The 14,515-nt window shown below is 44.1% G+C and overlaps 1 protein-coding gene across 1 annotated transcript in view; it reads left to right on the top strand.

The window, feature by feature from the left end:
- The window catches only part of RAD21L1 (RAD21 cohesin complex component like 1), a 1,043,689-nt gene that overhangs the window by 697,150 nt on the left and 332,024 nt on the right, over positions 1-14,515 (top strand). The window contains exon 10 of the mRNA XM_069243305.1: positions 512-608. Coding sequence (XP_069099406.1) covers positions 512-608 — 97 coding nt within the window. The remainder of the gene's footprint in view (positions 1-511; positions 609-14,515) is intronic.

Below are 14,515 nucleotides of genomic sequence, written 5' to 3'. Positions count from 1 at the left end.
GTTCTCACTGTGTGGGGTTGCTGGTTTCTCCCAGGTGGAGACATCAAGAAAGCAGGAACTGCTCAGTTTCTAGCAAGTTATTTTATGTTGGACAATACTCCCTCCTGCCTGGTTGGTGGAAAGTCTGAGTGAAATCGTAGTATGCCCTGAATTACTGGAGCTAGATTAAATATTTTGTTCTAAAGAAAGAGGATAGTCCTAGACAGGTTATGATATATTAAAAATTGCAGCTTGGATATTGGCCACCTCATGTCAGATGTTTTTGATTCTGGGAAATGTAGGTTTTATTGTGCTTTACAGTTTTATGGAGAATTGTTGACAGGAAAGTAATGCATAATAGTTGCCTCCTTGTTTTAATGTATTTTAGATTTGCCTGTGCAGTAGTATTGTAATTCAAGAGATTTCAATGTGTAAACATTCAGGAGAGTTGGGTTTATACATAAAGTATGTTTAGTTTTCTTCCCTAGTGTCTTTAGTATTTCCTCTAATAAATGTAAATGTATTTTTACAGTTATTTAATCGATGTGTGATACCACATAGTCTCAGAGTGAATAAGAGAGAAGAGCTGGAGCCTGAAAGAGAACATTTAAGAAAACAGGACTTGCCAGGTAAGCTGAAGGTATATCATATACCTAGCTGCATCTTCAAATCTGCACAAGTATTTTGTTAGTCTTTCTGATTGATGGCAGTTGTTTGAGAATTTTGATGTCAGAAGGGTTTGCCAGAGGGCTTTGGCCAATTGCTTGTGCATCTTTTAGGATTGTAAGATGCCCTTCTTTAGGGGAATCGCCATTGAAATTATAAGCACTTAGTAGTCCCGCCCACATGCGGGAATCCCATAGCACTTTTTCCAAAGTGACATTTTATCTAGTATGCTTGCCTTACTTCAGAAAGGGTGGTAAATAGATATGACACACTATGTTATATTGCCAATCCAAATATTTTGGCACCAACCATTAAAAAGGTCACTAAATGAAAGAAGATCCCAATTTAAAAACATCCTTCACAAAGTTTTTTATTTTTTAACTGAATGATTGGAAAGGATAGGGCAATGTACCTATTTAGACTGCAGCAGTGTTAGAAAGACAGTAGAACACTGTGCGGCCAGCATCCCATCATGCCCCCTAGGTGGCAGTTGACTCAGTTCTTTTTTCTAGATCCTGCTGACAGGAACTTGAAGCACTGAGCTCTGCCTTTTCAAGGCTTATATTCCCTCTTAAAATCACTTCAGAATCTTTTTAAAAGTGATTAAATTGCCATCATTTATGGGGGAGAATATTTTTGTTTAATTTCCTGGCAGGAAATATTTTTCTTTTTGTGTAAAATGCCATCTCTTTTTACTAACTACCTAGATTGTGGGAGAAAAAAGGCCAAAACATACCCTCACCAGATCGGTGTCCTATATTTGCCAGTCTCATGAGAAGATTTTGTCACAGCAGCTTCCTCTCCAGGTACACCCTCAGAGACAGTGAGAAGATTTGACAGCATATCCAACAAAAAAGGCGAAAAAGGCTAGAATCCATGGTTGAAGAACTATCTGAATAGTGAGAAGAGGATGCTTTCTCTACTAGTGCCCCTATATTACCCTCTGAGGAATCCCATAGGGAGCGATCCAGAAGATAAGGTAATCTGAGAAACAATGTCCCAGTTTGATGTCCAAGACCTCATCTTTGAGAATAGGTATGGTACCTACTTGCTGGATGTCAAGGAGCTGGAGCTCTGCTATGTCAAGAAATGGTTTGAGGTCGAGACACTCTTACGCTGCAGAAAAGAAGACCGCAAAGTAGCTTTCAAGGATGAAAGCACACAGGCTTCCCTCTGAATCACATTCCGAGTACCCAAGGGCCTACTCACCTTTCAGGCCAACTTCTCCAGTTGTCATACTGGACTCTTCACCTTATGAAGCAGCATCTCCTCTTCCGGTTACCAGCCACTTGTGACTTCTCCTCCTCCGGTAATCCCTGCAGAAATTCCTCCAATGATCTCGACTGGGCCTCCACAAGCACCTTCTCCAGTGACACTTCTTCCAAGGAATTCTAGATTTCATGCCCGACATAATGCACCTTGCAGTAGGTCTAGATGAAAGTTGAGGTATCGTCATCACCAATTCTGTTGTCGTCTTGTTCAAGACTTGGATGGGATCCACATCCGGATTGAGATTTTCAAGGTTTTATCACACAAGCACGTCCACAGACCATTACTCACCTCCCCTTACCGACTCTCCCCTGGTGTAGCTATCTTCTTGGGATGGTATCAATACCTTGCAGGAGGTCCTTTATTAGTGGTGCCTATAAGTTGAATAGCCTTCTAGCAAATACAGCCTCGAAATCAACAATTTTGGGACATTTCACAAGCGATTGGTCTCATCTCCAACGCTTTCCTTTGTCCCCAGATTTCATTAACTGGCCATGGATGTTTACCTGACACCAGACTCTGTCAAGGCAGTTCCTGATCTGCAGAAGAAATAGACTGCCTTGCTTAGATCCATTGATCCTCCGCCTGATCTTCTACCTGACACAGTGATTGTCTCATCCACTAGCAAGCTTCACCCACAACTCCATCCTCTACAACTCCTTTTAAAAAGGAGAGTGAAAAAATTGTGTTTCAGTAGGAAGGAAAGTATGTGGCATGTCTGCCACCACTATGATAGCAGCGAGCATGGCTGCACTCCGAGAGGCACAATACGTCACTCTGGGACACAATACAGCAGTTCATAGACAACCTGCCAAGAGAAAGACATGAAGTTTCAAAGAGATCACGAATGAAGGAATGTTGTTCATATGCAGATATATCCCTTCTAGCAGCCCATGAATAATATAATGGTTTGGCTTTACGTCGCTCCTTTTGGCTCAGACTCACAGGACTTAAAGCTAAGGTACATCTCAGGATTTTGACTCTCCCGTTTTCGGGGAACACATTGTTTGGATCGCTTGCTGATGACGAGATGCCTTGCATGAAAACAGAACTAGACACTGTGGGTGATCAGATTGGAGAAGAGAAAATATTACAGGAAAAACTCCTTTTAATCCCTACCACCACTGATATTACCCTCAGAGGGTTCAAACCCCTCACTGCCTTTAAGGACAAATGCAGCAGAGGGATCAACAGCAGGGAGGTCAGTTGAGAAGCAGAGAAGGTCACCAAAAGTCTGCCCCAGCCACTAAACCTGCCACCGGGGGCAAACAATGAGTTCCCACTTCGCCTTTTCTGCTGCTCATTCCAGTGTGGGGAAGCATTACATTCTACCAGCAAGAGTGGAAAATAATAATCTGCAATAAATGGTTCTGAAATATTGTGCAATATCGATTCAGTCGCAGGTCAAGTATCCTCCACCAGCAGTTCCACCAACAAAGTAATCTCTCTTTCATCATCTTGCGATATAGGCTGTGAAAAAGGTCCCAATTCTTCACAAAGAAATGGGAATTTATTCCTGTTACTTCCTAGTGAAGGACCAAAGAACGAATTAAGGCCCATTTTATATCTGAAGAAAGGCCACAAGTGGATTTGCAAAGAAAAGTACAGAATGTTGGCTCTGAATCAGATTAATTCCCTTCTCCATCAGTGGGCTTGGCTATGCTCTGTAGATCTACAGGAAGCCTATTTCCATATACAGATATCCAAAAAACATTACAAATTCCTACGGTTTACAGTAGGAAGCAACAATTACCAATAAAAATGTCCTTCCCTTTGTTCTCTAGTCTGCACCCAGGACCTTTTCTAAGTGTGTGGCAGTCTCTGCAGCACACCTCAAAAGATAGTCTACCCCGGGGATACTCAAAGTACGGCCCGGGGGCCGCATGAGGCCCTCCTGACATTTTAATTGCGGCCCCCTGATGAACAGTAGCACTGGGGTGCTGTTCTCTTGACAGCAGGAGCATTCACAAAGCTGTAAAACATGCATTGTTTATTTACACCTTGACTAAAGTAACAGTAAAGAAACAAAGATGGTGCCCTAGCCAACGTATCTTTAGGAACACCTTCAGTTTTAAAAACACCTTGCACTAAACATGTAAAAACATGATAAACGCTCTGCAAACATTAAAGAAGTGGATGTTATTAACATGCATGAGCGTTTTACCTTAGTAGAGCAGGTTATATCACTGCATTCAGAGACGTTTATTAGCAGTGATAGTTTTCAAACATGATCTTGGAAACATTCATGGCACCCCATTCTGGAAACAATGCCACTTTAGCGAACAAAGACGCAAGTCATTTCTCAGGTGCACCTTGTGCGTAGCTATGGTTGTTATATAAATGGAACAACATTATAATGTATTAAATAAAACACAATAGGTGATTTTGTTCAGCACACATCCTGAACTTGTGTATTTCAAGGGCCTCTCATGTGATAATAAAGAAAAACCAATTGTCTAGGAACAAACATCTGGGTCAAGTGGGAATCCAGGACAGATACCAGGTTTTCTGGTTTCACGTTTTGCAATTCAGCCACCAGATGGGTATTTCTTTTCCTCTCATGTTTGACATGAGAACGTAATGCTTTGACTCTAATTCTTGGTGCGTGATACTACAGCGTTGGTGGCAGACAGAAGTCACGCAAAGACTTGGTTTGTTGTCTGCATCTGCTTTGCGTCCCCTACTCTTACCTTTCATCACCCTGAGCCTGCTGGCATAGGTGTGGCCCTCGGAAATGCCAGAGACAGTAATTTGTGGCCCCCGGGAAAATGTTTGCAAGAACCCATGGTCTACCCCATTCTAGACGGCTGGCTTATCAAAACCTTAATTTATCAGCAAGCATGCTAACATTACCAGATTGCTGTTCTCACTGTGAAGCAATTGGAATTCCATGTAAATTACAAAAAATCAGGTTCCATCGTAGTACAATCGCTTCATTACCTGGGAGCAGTTTTAGGTATGGTAAACACAAGTGTTTACTTCAAAAGGGATCCTTCAGAAATATCACAATCTGAAAAAAGGTGGCCCATCCAACAGCAAGCAAATATAATCTCTCCTTGGATCAATGGCATCCTGCATCTTCCAGGTACCAAATGCACATTTGGAGAATCAGTGCGACCCTCCCTCAGGATAATGATAAGGAACCCTAACAACAAACAGAGCAATCAATATAAATGATGATGCCTTCCAGATGCTTTTTTTAAAATAATGTTTTTTTTAAGACATCGAAACACAGACAGTAGTAACAGATACCTCTCTATACAGTTGGGATCCTTACATGAATCACCTGCAAACTCAAGGCACTTAGTCTCTGAAGAAATAGACATAACCATATCATCCTCCTAAAGTTGAGGGTGGTACATCTGGCTGTGAAGGCGTGCGTCTTTGAAGACAAACTCCCTCTTGTCCAAACACTTATAAAGAATTCTAGCCTCAGATTCCTTACCTTGAAATATTCCCCGAGCATCAGACTGAATATTCCCCAAAGCGTCGGACTGGATCTGAAAGCAGTACCTATGCGTGCGCTGGGTTGTGGTGTCAATCGTCTCTGCATCAGCAGTGTTCCGCGCAGGAAGTGATATGCACTGTGCCTGTAAAGGCGCCATCCCAGCATGCTAATTTCATTTTATTTTCGCAGCCATCAGTGTATATCTAAAAGAGCTACCTTGGCCCTTTATGTCAATTCTTTTGTGCTACGCTCCCAGTGTGTTTTGGCTAACATCTAAAATACCTGTGGGATTTAAACCATGTGGACTGTGTCACAAACAGATGTCTGTGACAGACTCTGGCTTGGTTTTCTTGTGGTGCCTAGAACTGGACCATGACTCCAAAGACTGACAATACGACCGACTGATGAATCCCCCAAGGCTGCCCAGGAGCATACCCTGAAGCTTCTGATCATCTGACATTGAACAACTCTGCACTGCTCTAGGTCCTGGTTATGAGAAAGGTCCCAGCCTGCTCTCGGAGTCACTCCCCCAGTTATTGTTGTGTGGAAAATCTTCATTAGGTAAGTCCCACAAGAAACAAAAATCAGTCCTAGAAGTAGAAGCATTCTTAGGCTTCACCGCCCCATCCCAGTCATCAGAGGAGGCGTGGGAATGACGCCACAAATCTAGGCCTTGCTCCTACACATCAGCTAAGGAGCCTGGATCTGCTCCACACCTCCCAGAAGGTCAACTGGCTTTTTCGTGGATGTCTATGGATATACTCTTTGAAGGCACCGCTTATTTAGCGACAAGGCTGATGCAGTGGTCAACCACTTTAAGGGCAACAGGGCCACCTCCCAGCTTTTGGGATACTCCACAGCGTCATACCAGCCCCATTCCGCTTTCTTTGGCGACAGTATGGGCTACTAGCCATGTCCATTCCTGCCCGGCCACCACAGCCAGCAGCCCTTTTGTGGCCCCAGGTTGCTCCTACTAGCTTCTTGGGACCCGAGGCCAGAAATCTTGCCAGTCCATCCAGCATTCCCCCAACATCCTGCAAACTCCTCTTGCCCTCCCCCCCCCCCCTCAAAAGTATGTCATGTTTGCTATTTCTGCTAGTTTCTGGTGCTGAAGAAGAATGGAGGCCTCCCCCTAAACTAGATCTACGTCCTCTGAACTGCTTGAAAAAGGAGAAGTTCAGAATGCTCACTTTGGCCTATGTCTAGCCTGCCCTGGACCTTAGAGACTGGATGGTAGCGTGGGACTTGCAGGACACATATTTCCACATACCCATCCTGACAGCCCACATCGGTTACCTAGGGTTCACGGTGGGCCAAGTGCTTTTTCAGTTTGCTGTGCTCCCAGCATCCCCAATGTTTTCACAAAGGTGATGGTGTGGGTTGCATCCCATCTAGTGGTTCCAGTGTTCCACCTTGACTGGCTGTTGAAAGCAGGGTCACCTCAGGCAGTTGTCTCATTCTCTTGGTTTCTCTAGAGCCATTCTAGACAGTGTGGTTGCACACCTACCCTCTAGAACTGTGAGTTCAGGATATTCAGGCAATGATTGCAATGTTTCAGCCTCTTTCCTGGATTTCGGTGAGGCTGACTCTGAGGCTGCTGGGTCTCAGGGCCTCCTGCAACTTGCTGGTAAATTTGCCCGCTGGCATATGTGGGCTCGGCACAGGGATCTGAAATCGCAGTCGGCACAGCATCAGGGTAATATCTCTGACCTGGTCCAGATATCGGAACTGAGAAAGACTTGCAGTGGTGGCTGAGGAGCTATGAGTCAGTCAGTGGCAAGCTTTTCTCTCTTTTCCACCTGGACCTCACAGTGATGACAGATACATCCCTTCTGGGTTGGGCTGGGTTGGCCACGTGAGAGAGGTGGACACCAGAAGGTGAACTTGTTGGAGTTGAGAACAATCCACTTAGCACTGAAAGCCATTTTACCTTCCAACTAGGAGAGGTTAGTTTACGTGTTTATGAACAACACTACTGCAACAAGCAGGATGGTTTGAGGTTGTGGATCCTGTGTCAAGAGGCCCTGGGTCTCTGGACATGGTTGTAACGTCAGGACATTTTCTTGGTCATGCAACACCTGGTGGATTCACTAAGTGTCAGAGCAAACAAAGGATCACAAATTGCTTCTCCATCCAGAAGTGGTGCAAGTGGAGAGAACCTTAATATTGTCTTTTTGCCACTGCTAAGAACATACAGTTTCAGCACTTCTGTGTGCTGGAATTTCCATGACAGCTCTTGCTTGGAGACGCATTTTGTCTAGAGTGGAGCACAGGACTCCTGCATGCTTTTCAGCCAATACCGCTCCTGCCTCAAGTTCTGAGCCAGGACCAAGTCATCCTTGTGGCTCCAGATAGGGCATTGAGAGTACGGTATCCTGAACTCCTGAGCATTGATTCTTCAATCATGCTGGCCCTTCAGGAGGATGTCTTGTTGCAGGAACAGGGCGGCAGTTGAGCAGCAGCAGCTGATCTCCCTTCACAAGTTTGTGAAGTCATACTGGCAGCCTGACATCCATACAAAAAGACCCTATACACCTGCCATTGGATCAAGTTTGTGGCTTGGTGCAGTGAAAACCATGAGATCCTCTCTCTCTCTTTTTGCACCTTTGTCTGTGGTATTTTTGCATGCTTTACCGTTAGCCCTGCAATCCTTTCTGTTGGGCACTGTTACAGGGTTATCTTTCAGCCATCTTGGCTTTCCTACGGTTGCTGGAATAATCCTCTCTGTTCAAGTCACCTGTTGTGACTCATTTTTTTTAAAGGACTTCAGCACGTTTCCCCTTGAACCCTTCATTATGCCACAATGGGACCTTAATTTTGTGTTAAATTTCTTGATGTGTTCGCCGTTCAAGCCCATACATAGCTGCCCTCTACTTGTCTTGACAATACAAAGTCTTCTTGGGGACTATTACATTGGCCGGTGGGGGTTAGAGAGCCACAGGCACTTTCTGTACACCCTTCATACAATAGCTTATTTCCTGAAAAACTGGCTATCTGCACCTGTGCCTCTTTTCTACCAAAGTTGGTGGCGCTACTGAACGTCGACCAAAGCATCACTCGACCTTTATCCACCTTGTCCTTCTAAGGAGAAGGAGAGACTACATCACCTGTACCCAAAACGAGGATTCGCTCCATATCGATCGCATCAAAGAACACCAGGTGGATGATCAACTCTTCATTGGGTTCGTCTGAGTGAAGAAAGGTAAAGCCGAGCAGAAACGGACCTCTTCAGCTGGATTGTGCTCTGCATTAAGATATGCTACGCACTGGCGAAGAAGTACTCCCTTAGGGCTTGCAGTCTCACTACCAGAGCCACGGCTGCAGAGTCTCCATCCTAGACATTTTTCAGGCTGTAATGTGGACATCTCTGCACAGTTTTACAAAACATTATTGCCGTAACGAGTCAGTAGTGTGCGTTCAGTCTTCCAGGACTTTTTGTCCTAAATCTGTTCGTAGACTAATCTGCGGGGAGGTATTGCTTTGGTACCTATTCTAAGGTAAGGAATCTGTCAAGTGAACATGTTTTACTTTCGGTACCACCATATCTAGCAGATAATCTAGCACAGATTCCTTTTAGATCCTCCCAGCTTCTGCGAACCGTTTTTTTCTGACTAAAAATGTCCTTGTAGGCTCTTAAAATCAGCACACTGTTCCATTAGCCTTCTAAAATGGCTCCATGAATCTGGCACAGAAATGTCATGAAAAGAAACTGATGTCCGCGCACTAGAGTGGTGCCCTTATAAGCACCACACATTTCACTTACTACGTGGATGCTACTGATGCAGAGCCAATCAGCGCCACCTACCTGCTCAATATTTTCCGGATCCTTTCTGACACCTAGGGAATATTCTTCAGTAAGGAATCTGTGGCTGTATACTCTCTACCAGAAAAGGTGTTAACAAAGGTAAGTAACCTGTTGGACAATACAAAGATCACGCATTTTCTGAACAAGCAAGGAGAGATGAGATCCACAGAGCTGTCTCTGGTAGCTCGAGAAATGACTGGTGTATAGGAATCTCAGGATTACAGCTGTCCATTAGCTTTATCCAGAATGTTCGTGTGGACATACTTAGCAGAACCATTTAAGAGAACCACGAATAAGTGATAAACAACATGGTTTTGCAAGTCCTCTTTTGAGATTGGTGTTTTACTCTAATAGACCTCTTCACAAACAGTGAAAACAAAAATGTCCAGACTTTGCCTCAAGGTTTTGCCAGTCAGGCACATTCGGGAATGCCCTATGGATCAACTGGAAATGCAAATGTATCCGTCTTTCCTCCCATTCACCTACTGCCCTTGGTGATCATCAAACTAACTCAGGGCCCCATCAGTGATGATTCACAGATTTTCTCCACCTTTTCTAGGACATCCACAAACGAGGCTGCAGTGCAGACTTGATCCTCTGCACAAATTTGTAGTCCATAAACTGCATCGCAGCCTTCAATCCTTGATCTTGGTAGCTTGGCTTCTGGACTCATACAATACAGACATTTGCGTCTTCCTCAGGAGTGCATGGGCATTTTGAGCGAAGTCAAAAGTCCATCTAGGAAAACATCCTACTCCTTGTAAATGAAAGAAATTCTGCATTTGGTTTGCTCAGAACAATTGTGATTGTACACCTGCTAAAAAGTGCTTTATTATCTTCTTCATTTGGGTAAGGTAAAGCTGCAGTTTTCCTCTATTAAAGTTCACTTTGCAGCTAGCGTCTCTTAGAAAGACTTTCACCTTCATGGAAGTTGACAATTGTCTTTTTCTCATCTCGTAGGCTCTCCTTTTGAGCCTATAGATAAGGCTTCCCTACAACACTTATGAAAAACGTCTATCTTTGTCACTAAAATCTTTGTACATAGGGGTAGCAAAATGAAAGTTCTTTGATCTAACTAACCTGACACAGTTTTTCATATTAATAGGGTAGTTATGAGAACTCATCCCAAAGTCCTCCCTGAAGTGGTATCGGACTTTCATGTCAATCAAGTCATCATGTTACTTACCTTTTTTCAGAATCCCTCTTGTCCTTCAAAGAGATCCCTTCACAGTCTTGATGTGAGATGCGTGTTAGTTTTATCTTGACAAATCTAAGGACTTGAGAATGCCCAAACATTTGTAAACTATGGTTGATTGTGGTCAGGGTTTGCTACCCTGAAATAATCCTTTCTTAGATGGATAGTCTCTTGCATACTCCTGTGCTACCAGAAAGCTAACAAACCCTTTCATGAAAAACCAAAAGCCCATTCAACCAGATGTTAAATGGCTACTGCTGCATTACTGAGAAATATTCCAATCTCCAAGATCTGCACGGCAGCAACCGGAAGATCTGTTCACACATTCTCATGAATTTATTCAGTCTCCATAGCAGAATCCCAAGTAGGGCAAACCTAGTTTGAGAAAGCTCTTTGTTCGTTTTTTATTTAATACCTTTTATCTCTTCCTTCACACCACAGGGGATGAGCCAAGTATTCTACGCATAGCTTATAATCGTCGATGGCGATTATCTGAAGTATAAGGTTTTTTTACCTGTAATCCTATTTCTTATTTGGTCGAATCTCCATTGATATTGTAAGCAACCATCCCTCCAACCTGATGGAAGAGATAAAGTTTGGTTTATACTTTCCTGTCACCTATTGCTTCAAAAAGAACTGAGTCAACTGCCACCTAAAGGACATGATGGGCATGGTTTCCTAAAGGCACGGTGTCCTATTATCCTAATTGTGTCCTATCCTTATCATTCATTTTAAAAGAAAGCAAAACGTTTTTTAAAATGTCACTATTCTTTCACGTAGTGAACTTTTTAAAATTTTCTTCTATCATTTAAATTAATTGAATTTGCAGCAAACAAAGTTGCCCATGTGAAAATTGACAGTGGCAACTGGTGGTCCTTCTTTGCCTCCAACTTGTCCTTATGGAAGCCCTTGTATGTCTGAGAAATGCAAAAGGTATAGATATTATCATTTTATTTCACGCTCAGCATCAAATGATGGATCATCAACTTTTTATACCCCCATATCACATGCACCTTCCCCTATTAGTGTATCTCCTGTATATGATAAATGATATCCGCTATTCCCCACATCATTCTTGTGAGAGAAGCAACCAAAATAACATTCCTTTGGAAGCATCTAAAGCTATATTGTCTGTTTTATTGGAGACTATAACGAAAGGCTTCACTGAGGCCTTCCCTTCGATTTGTTCCGAGTCTGCTGGAAATAGCTGAGGATAAGTTCCTAACACATGTAACCGTTAAATCGATTACCTCACCTTAGAAAATATAAACCTTGGCTGCATGACTCCATTTTTGAGAACAGGCTGAAATCCAGACTCCTGTTCCTTTAGTCAGAACATGTCATGCCTCAGCCCCAGAAACCACTGCTCTTTCTGAAAGAAACGGTAAACACAGCAATGTGACAGGGAGGAAGATGTACAACACTGCATCCAGCATTTAAAAAAAACTCTCCCGGGTTGATAAAACAGATAAGTATGGCAGGTGATTAGATTGCTTTTAGATGATCTTCTGAGACACCATCTGCCGTATGGCTCAATGCCAAACCCCCAACCATTTTCTCCAAAATCAACACTGAAGAAGCAGATTGCCGTCGCGAGGAAGGAATTTTATGTCCTACTAACAAAATATGCAATCCAAATGGTACAACCTCACCAAAGAGCTCATGGAGTTAACTCCAGGTACTTCTTAGTTCAAAACAAAGATACAAAGGTAGAGTCCAAGTTGATTCTAGGTCTTCATGTTACCAACACGTACATCAGAAGAGAAAAGTTTGGATACTAGCCCTCCATCAAATTTACCCATATTTCATTAAAAAAATGGATTTTTGTAAAAGACAGGCATGATTCTTTATCCACATTCCTATATCAACAGATGACTAAAGTTCCAACGTTTTTCAACTCTAGCATTTGGCCTCAAGTCAGCCCCACACACATTTTCCAAATGTATGGCTGTGGTAGCTGCTCACTCGCAAAGGCAAAAAATATTAGTCTACCCTTAGCTGGAGAACTGGTTTATTGAAGCTCACAGTCAATCGAAGACAAAGCAGGACTAAGGAAAATAGTCATGTTACTAAGCAAATTAGGTCTCCTGATAAATCTACAGAAGTCATTGTCTAATCTGGTGCAGCACATATAGGGGTGAAGATAATAGATAAAGTGGATCCTTCAGAGGTGAGCCTCTGGCAAATGCCACCTCCTGTTGAGCAATAAACCACCAGCTCAGTGCCTCATTTCCTTTCTAGGTTTTATGATATCTACATTGTCCTGAATGCAAAGCTGCATATGAAATCAGTGGTCTTGGAGGTAGGACAGTTGCGGCAGCAAACTACATTTGACTCTTCCAGCTAAGTGTCCCCACATTTGGTAGTACAGACAAATCTTCTACAAGAATGCATCCCTACACAGAAATAGCATCTGGAACATTGGACAGAGAAAGGAGAGCTCTTGCCACATCAGCTACATGTAGTTGAGAGTAGTCAATATAATCCTCAAGGTGTTCATCCATCTTTGAAGACAGAGGACATATTGAATTCAGACAGACAGTACACAACCATGTAGTTTCTAAATGAACAGAAAGGCAGCTCTCACAGTAAGCACAAACTTTTGTCTGTGAGCAATAGCCAGATGTCTTACCCTGAAAGCTGTGCACATACTGGGCACTCCAAGGTAGTAATCTGGCTTCTTTAGTAACTTCTAAGAAGAAAACATCTGATAGAGACCTTCTAGTTGCAGATTCCTTACCTTAGAATTTCCCCCACGCTTCAGACTGGATCCAGAGTTTTTTTCTTTGAGCAGGACCCTTGCGTGCTGTCTGGTGGCGTCAGTTGACTTTGCTAGCGTCATTGGCAATGTGATGTATGTGATGACGTCACAGTCGCATATAGGCGCCACCACGGCGCGCTGACATCAATTATTTTCTTTCCACGCCAGCCTACATGCAAATCTGGAGAAAGCTACCCTCAGTTGTTTGTTCACTGACTTCAACCTTTTTGTCGAGTTCTTGACACTTTTTGGTGCGTCACGGAAGACCGGGTTTAAGTTAAGCTGTGCAGAAACTGTCCATGATGTTGGTGGCGGATTACCTCCTCATGTGTTTGTGGTGCCTGTAGTGCAACCACAACTCGAAGTAGAGCTCGGAGTGCCAGGCCATAAACCCGAAGGCATTGAGGGAGCGGTCCGAAAAGCTCATGGCGGCCCGATGCTCGACTCCACGTTGCTCCCGGTCTAGATCCAGAGGGAGGTCACCAGACCGCTTGCAGAGCCATCACTACTCATCTTCGTCCCATTTGAAGTTCTCTGGACGTTCGGGTCACAAGAAGAAGAAATCAAAGAAGAATAAACTTTCTTCGGCTTCGCCCTGTCGCTCGGATGATGTGACATGGGAAGAGCATCAACACTCTAGGCATCTGTCTTCAGAGCCTGTATCTGGGCCGACACCACGCCTCCCCAAGTTTCCGAGAGACCCCTGCCCAACTCAAAGAATTCTATGAGGACATGTGCCTCATATTTGGGCAGAATGACCCCCATGCGACGCCTTTGGGCCCAGTGGGGGAAAAAGGGGGGCCACCTCTTATTCCACCCTGGCGGCTTCAGCTTTGGCTCCGGAGGGCTCCTCAGGATCTGTTGTAGGATCTGTGCAAACAGCAATCGTGCCAACGTGATCTCGCCTGACACCGACAAAAATATCAACACTTCCAACATCGGTCGGGCCCATGATCGACATCGAGCCCGCACTTTATACCTGGCTGACCTGGTAGCGGACCAACATCACTTGCCGCGGATTCCATTTTTGACGGGGCCTACATTCCTCAGGTTGGATCCTGACCCTTATTCCTATGGGTACGGATACGGGGAAAGTGTGGAGTAGTCTCTGGACCCTTTAGAATTCCAGCTGGAAGATCCTGAAATGGACTGGGCACAGGAATTGGGCAAAGCTAGTGGTTTGGATTCCTCTCCTGACGCCTGCATGCTTTTTCTTCCCTTACCGTGGCTACGGAGGAGGGGGCATTGTATCGTATGGTGGTGAGAAGGGCGGCTGAAGGCCTTGCCCTCTCCTGACGCCTGCATGGTTTGTCCCCCCCACCATGGCTACGGAGGAGGGGGCATCATATTGTATGGTGGTGAGAAGGGCGGCTGGAGCTCTTGGCCTTGAGC

This window comes from Pleurodeles waltl, chromosome 7 (assembly GCF_031143425.1).
Source record: "Pleurodeles waltl isolate 20211129_DDA chromosome 7, aPleWal1.hap1.20221129, whole genome shotgun sequence".
NCBI lineage: Eukaryota > Metazoa > Chordata > Amphibia > Caudata > Salamandridae > Pleurodeles > Pleurodeles waltl.
Note: the sequence above shows the minus strand (reverse complement) of the source record. Positions and strands in the feature narration are given on the sequence as shown.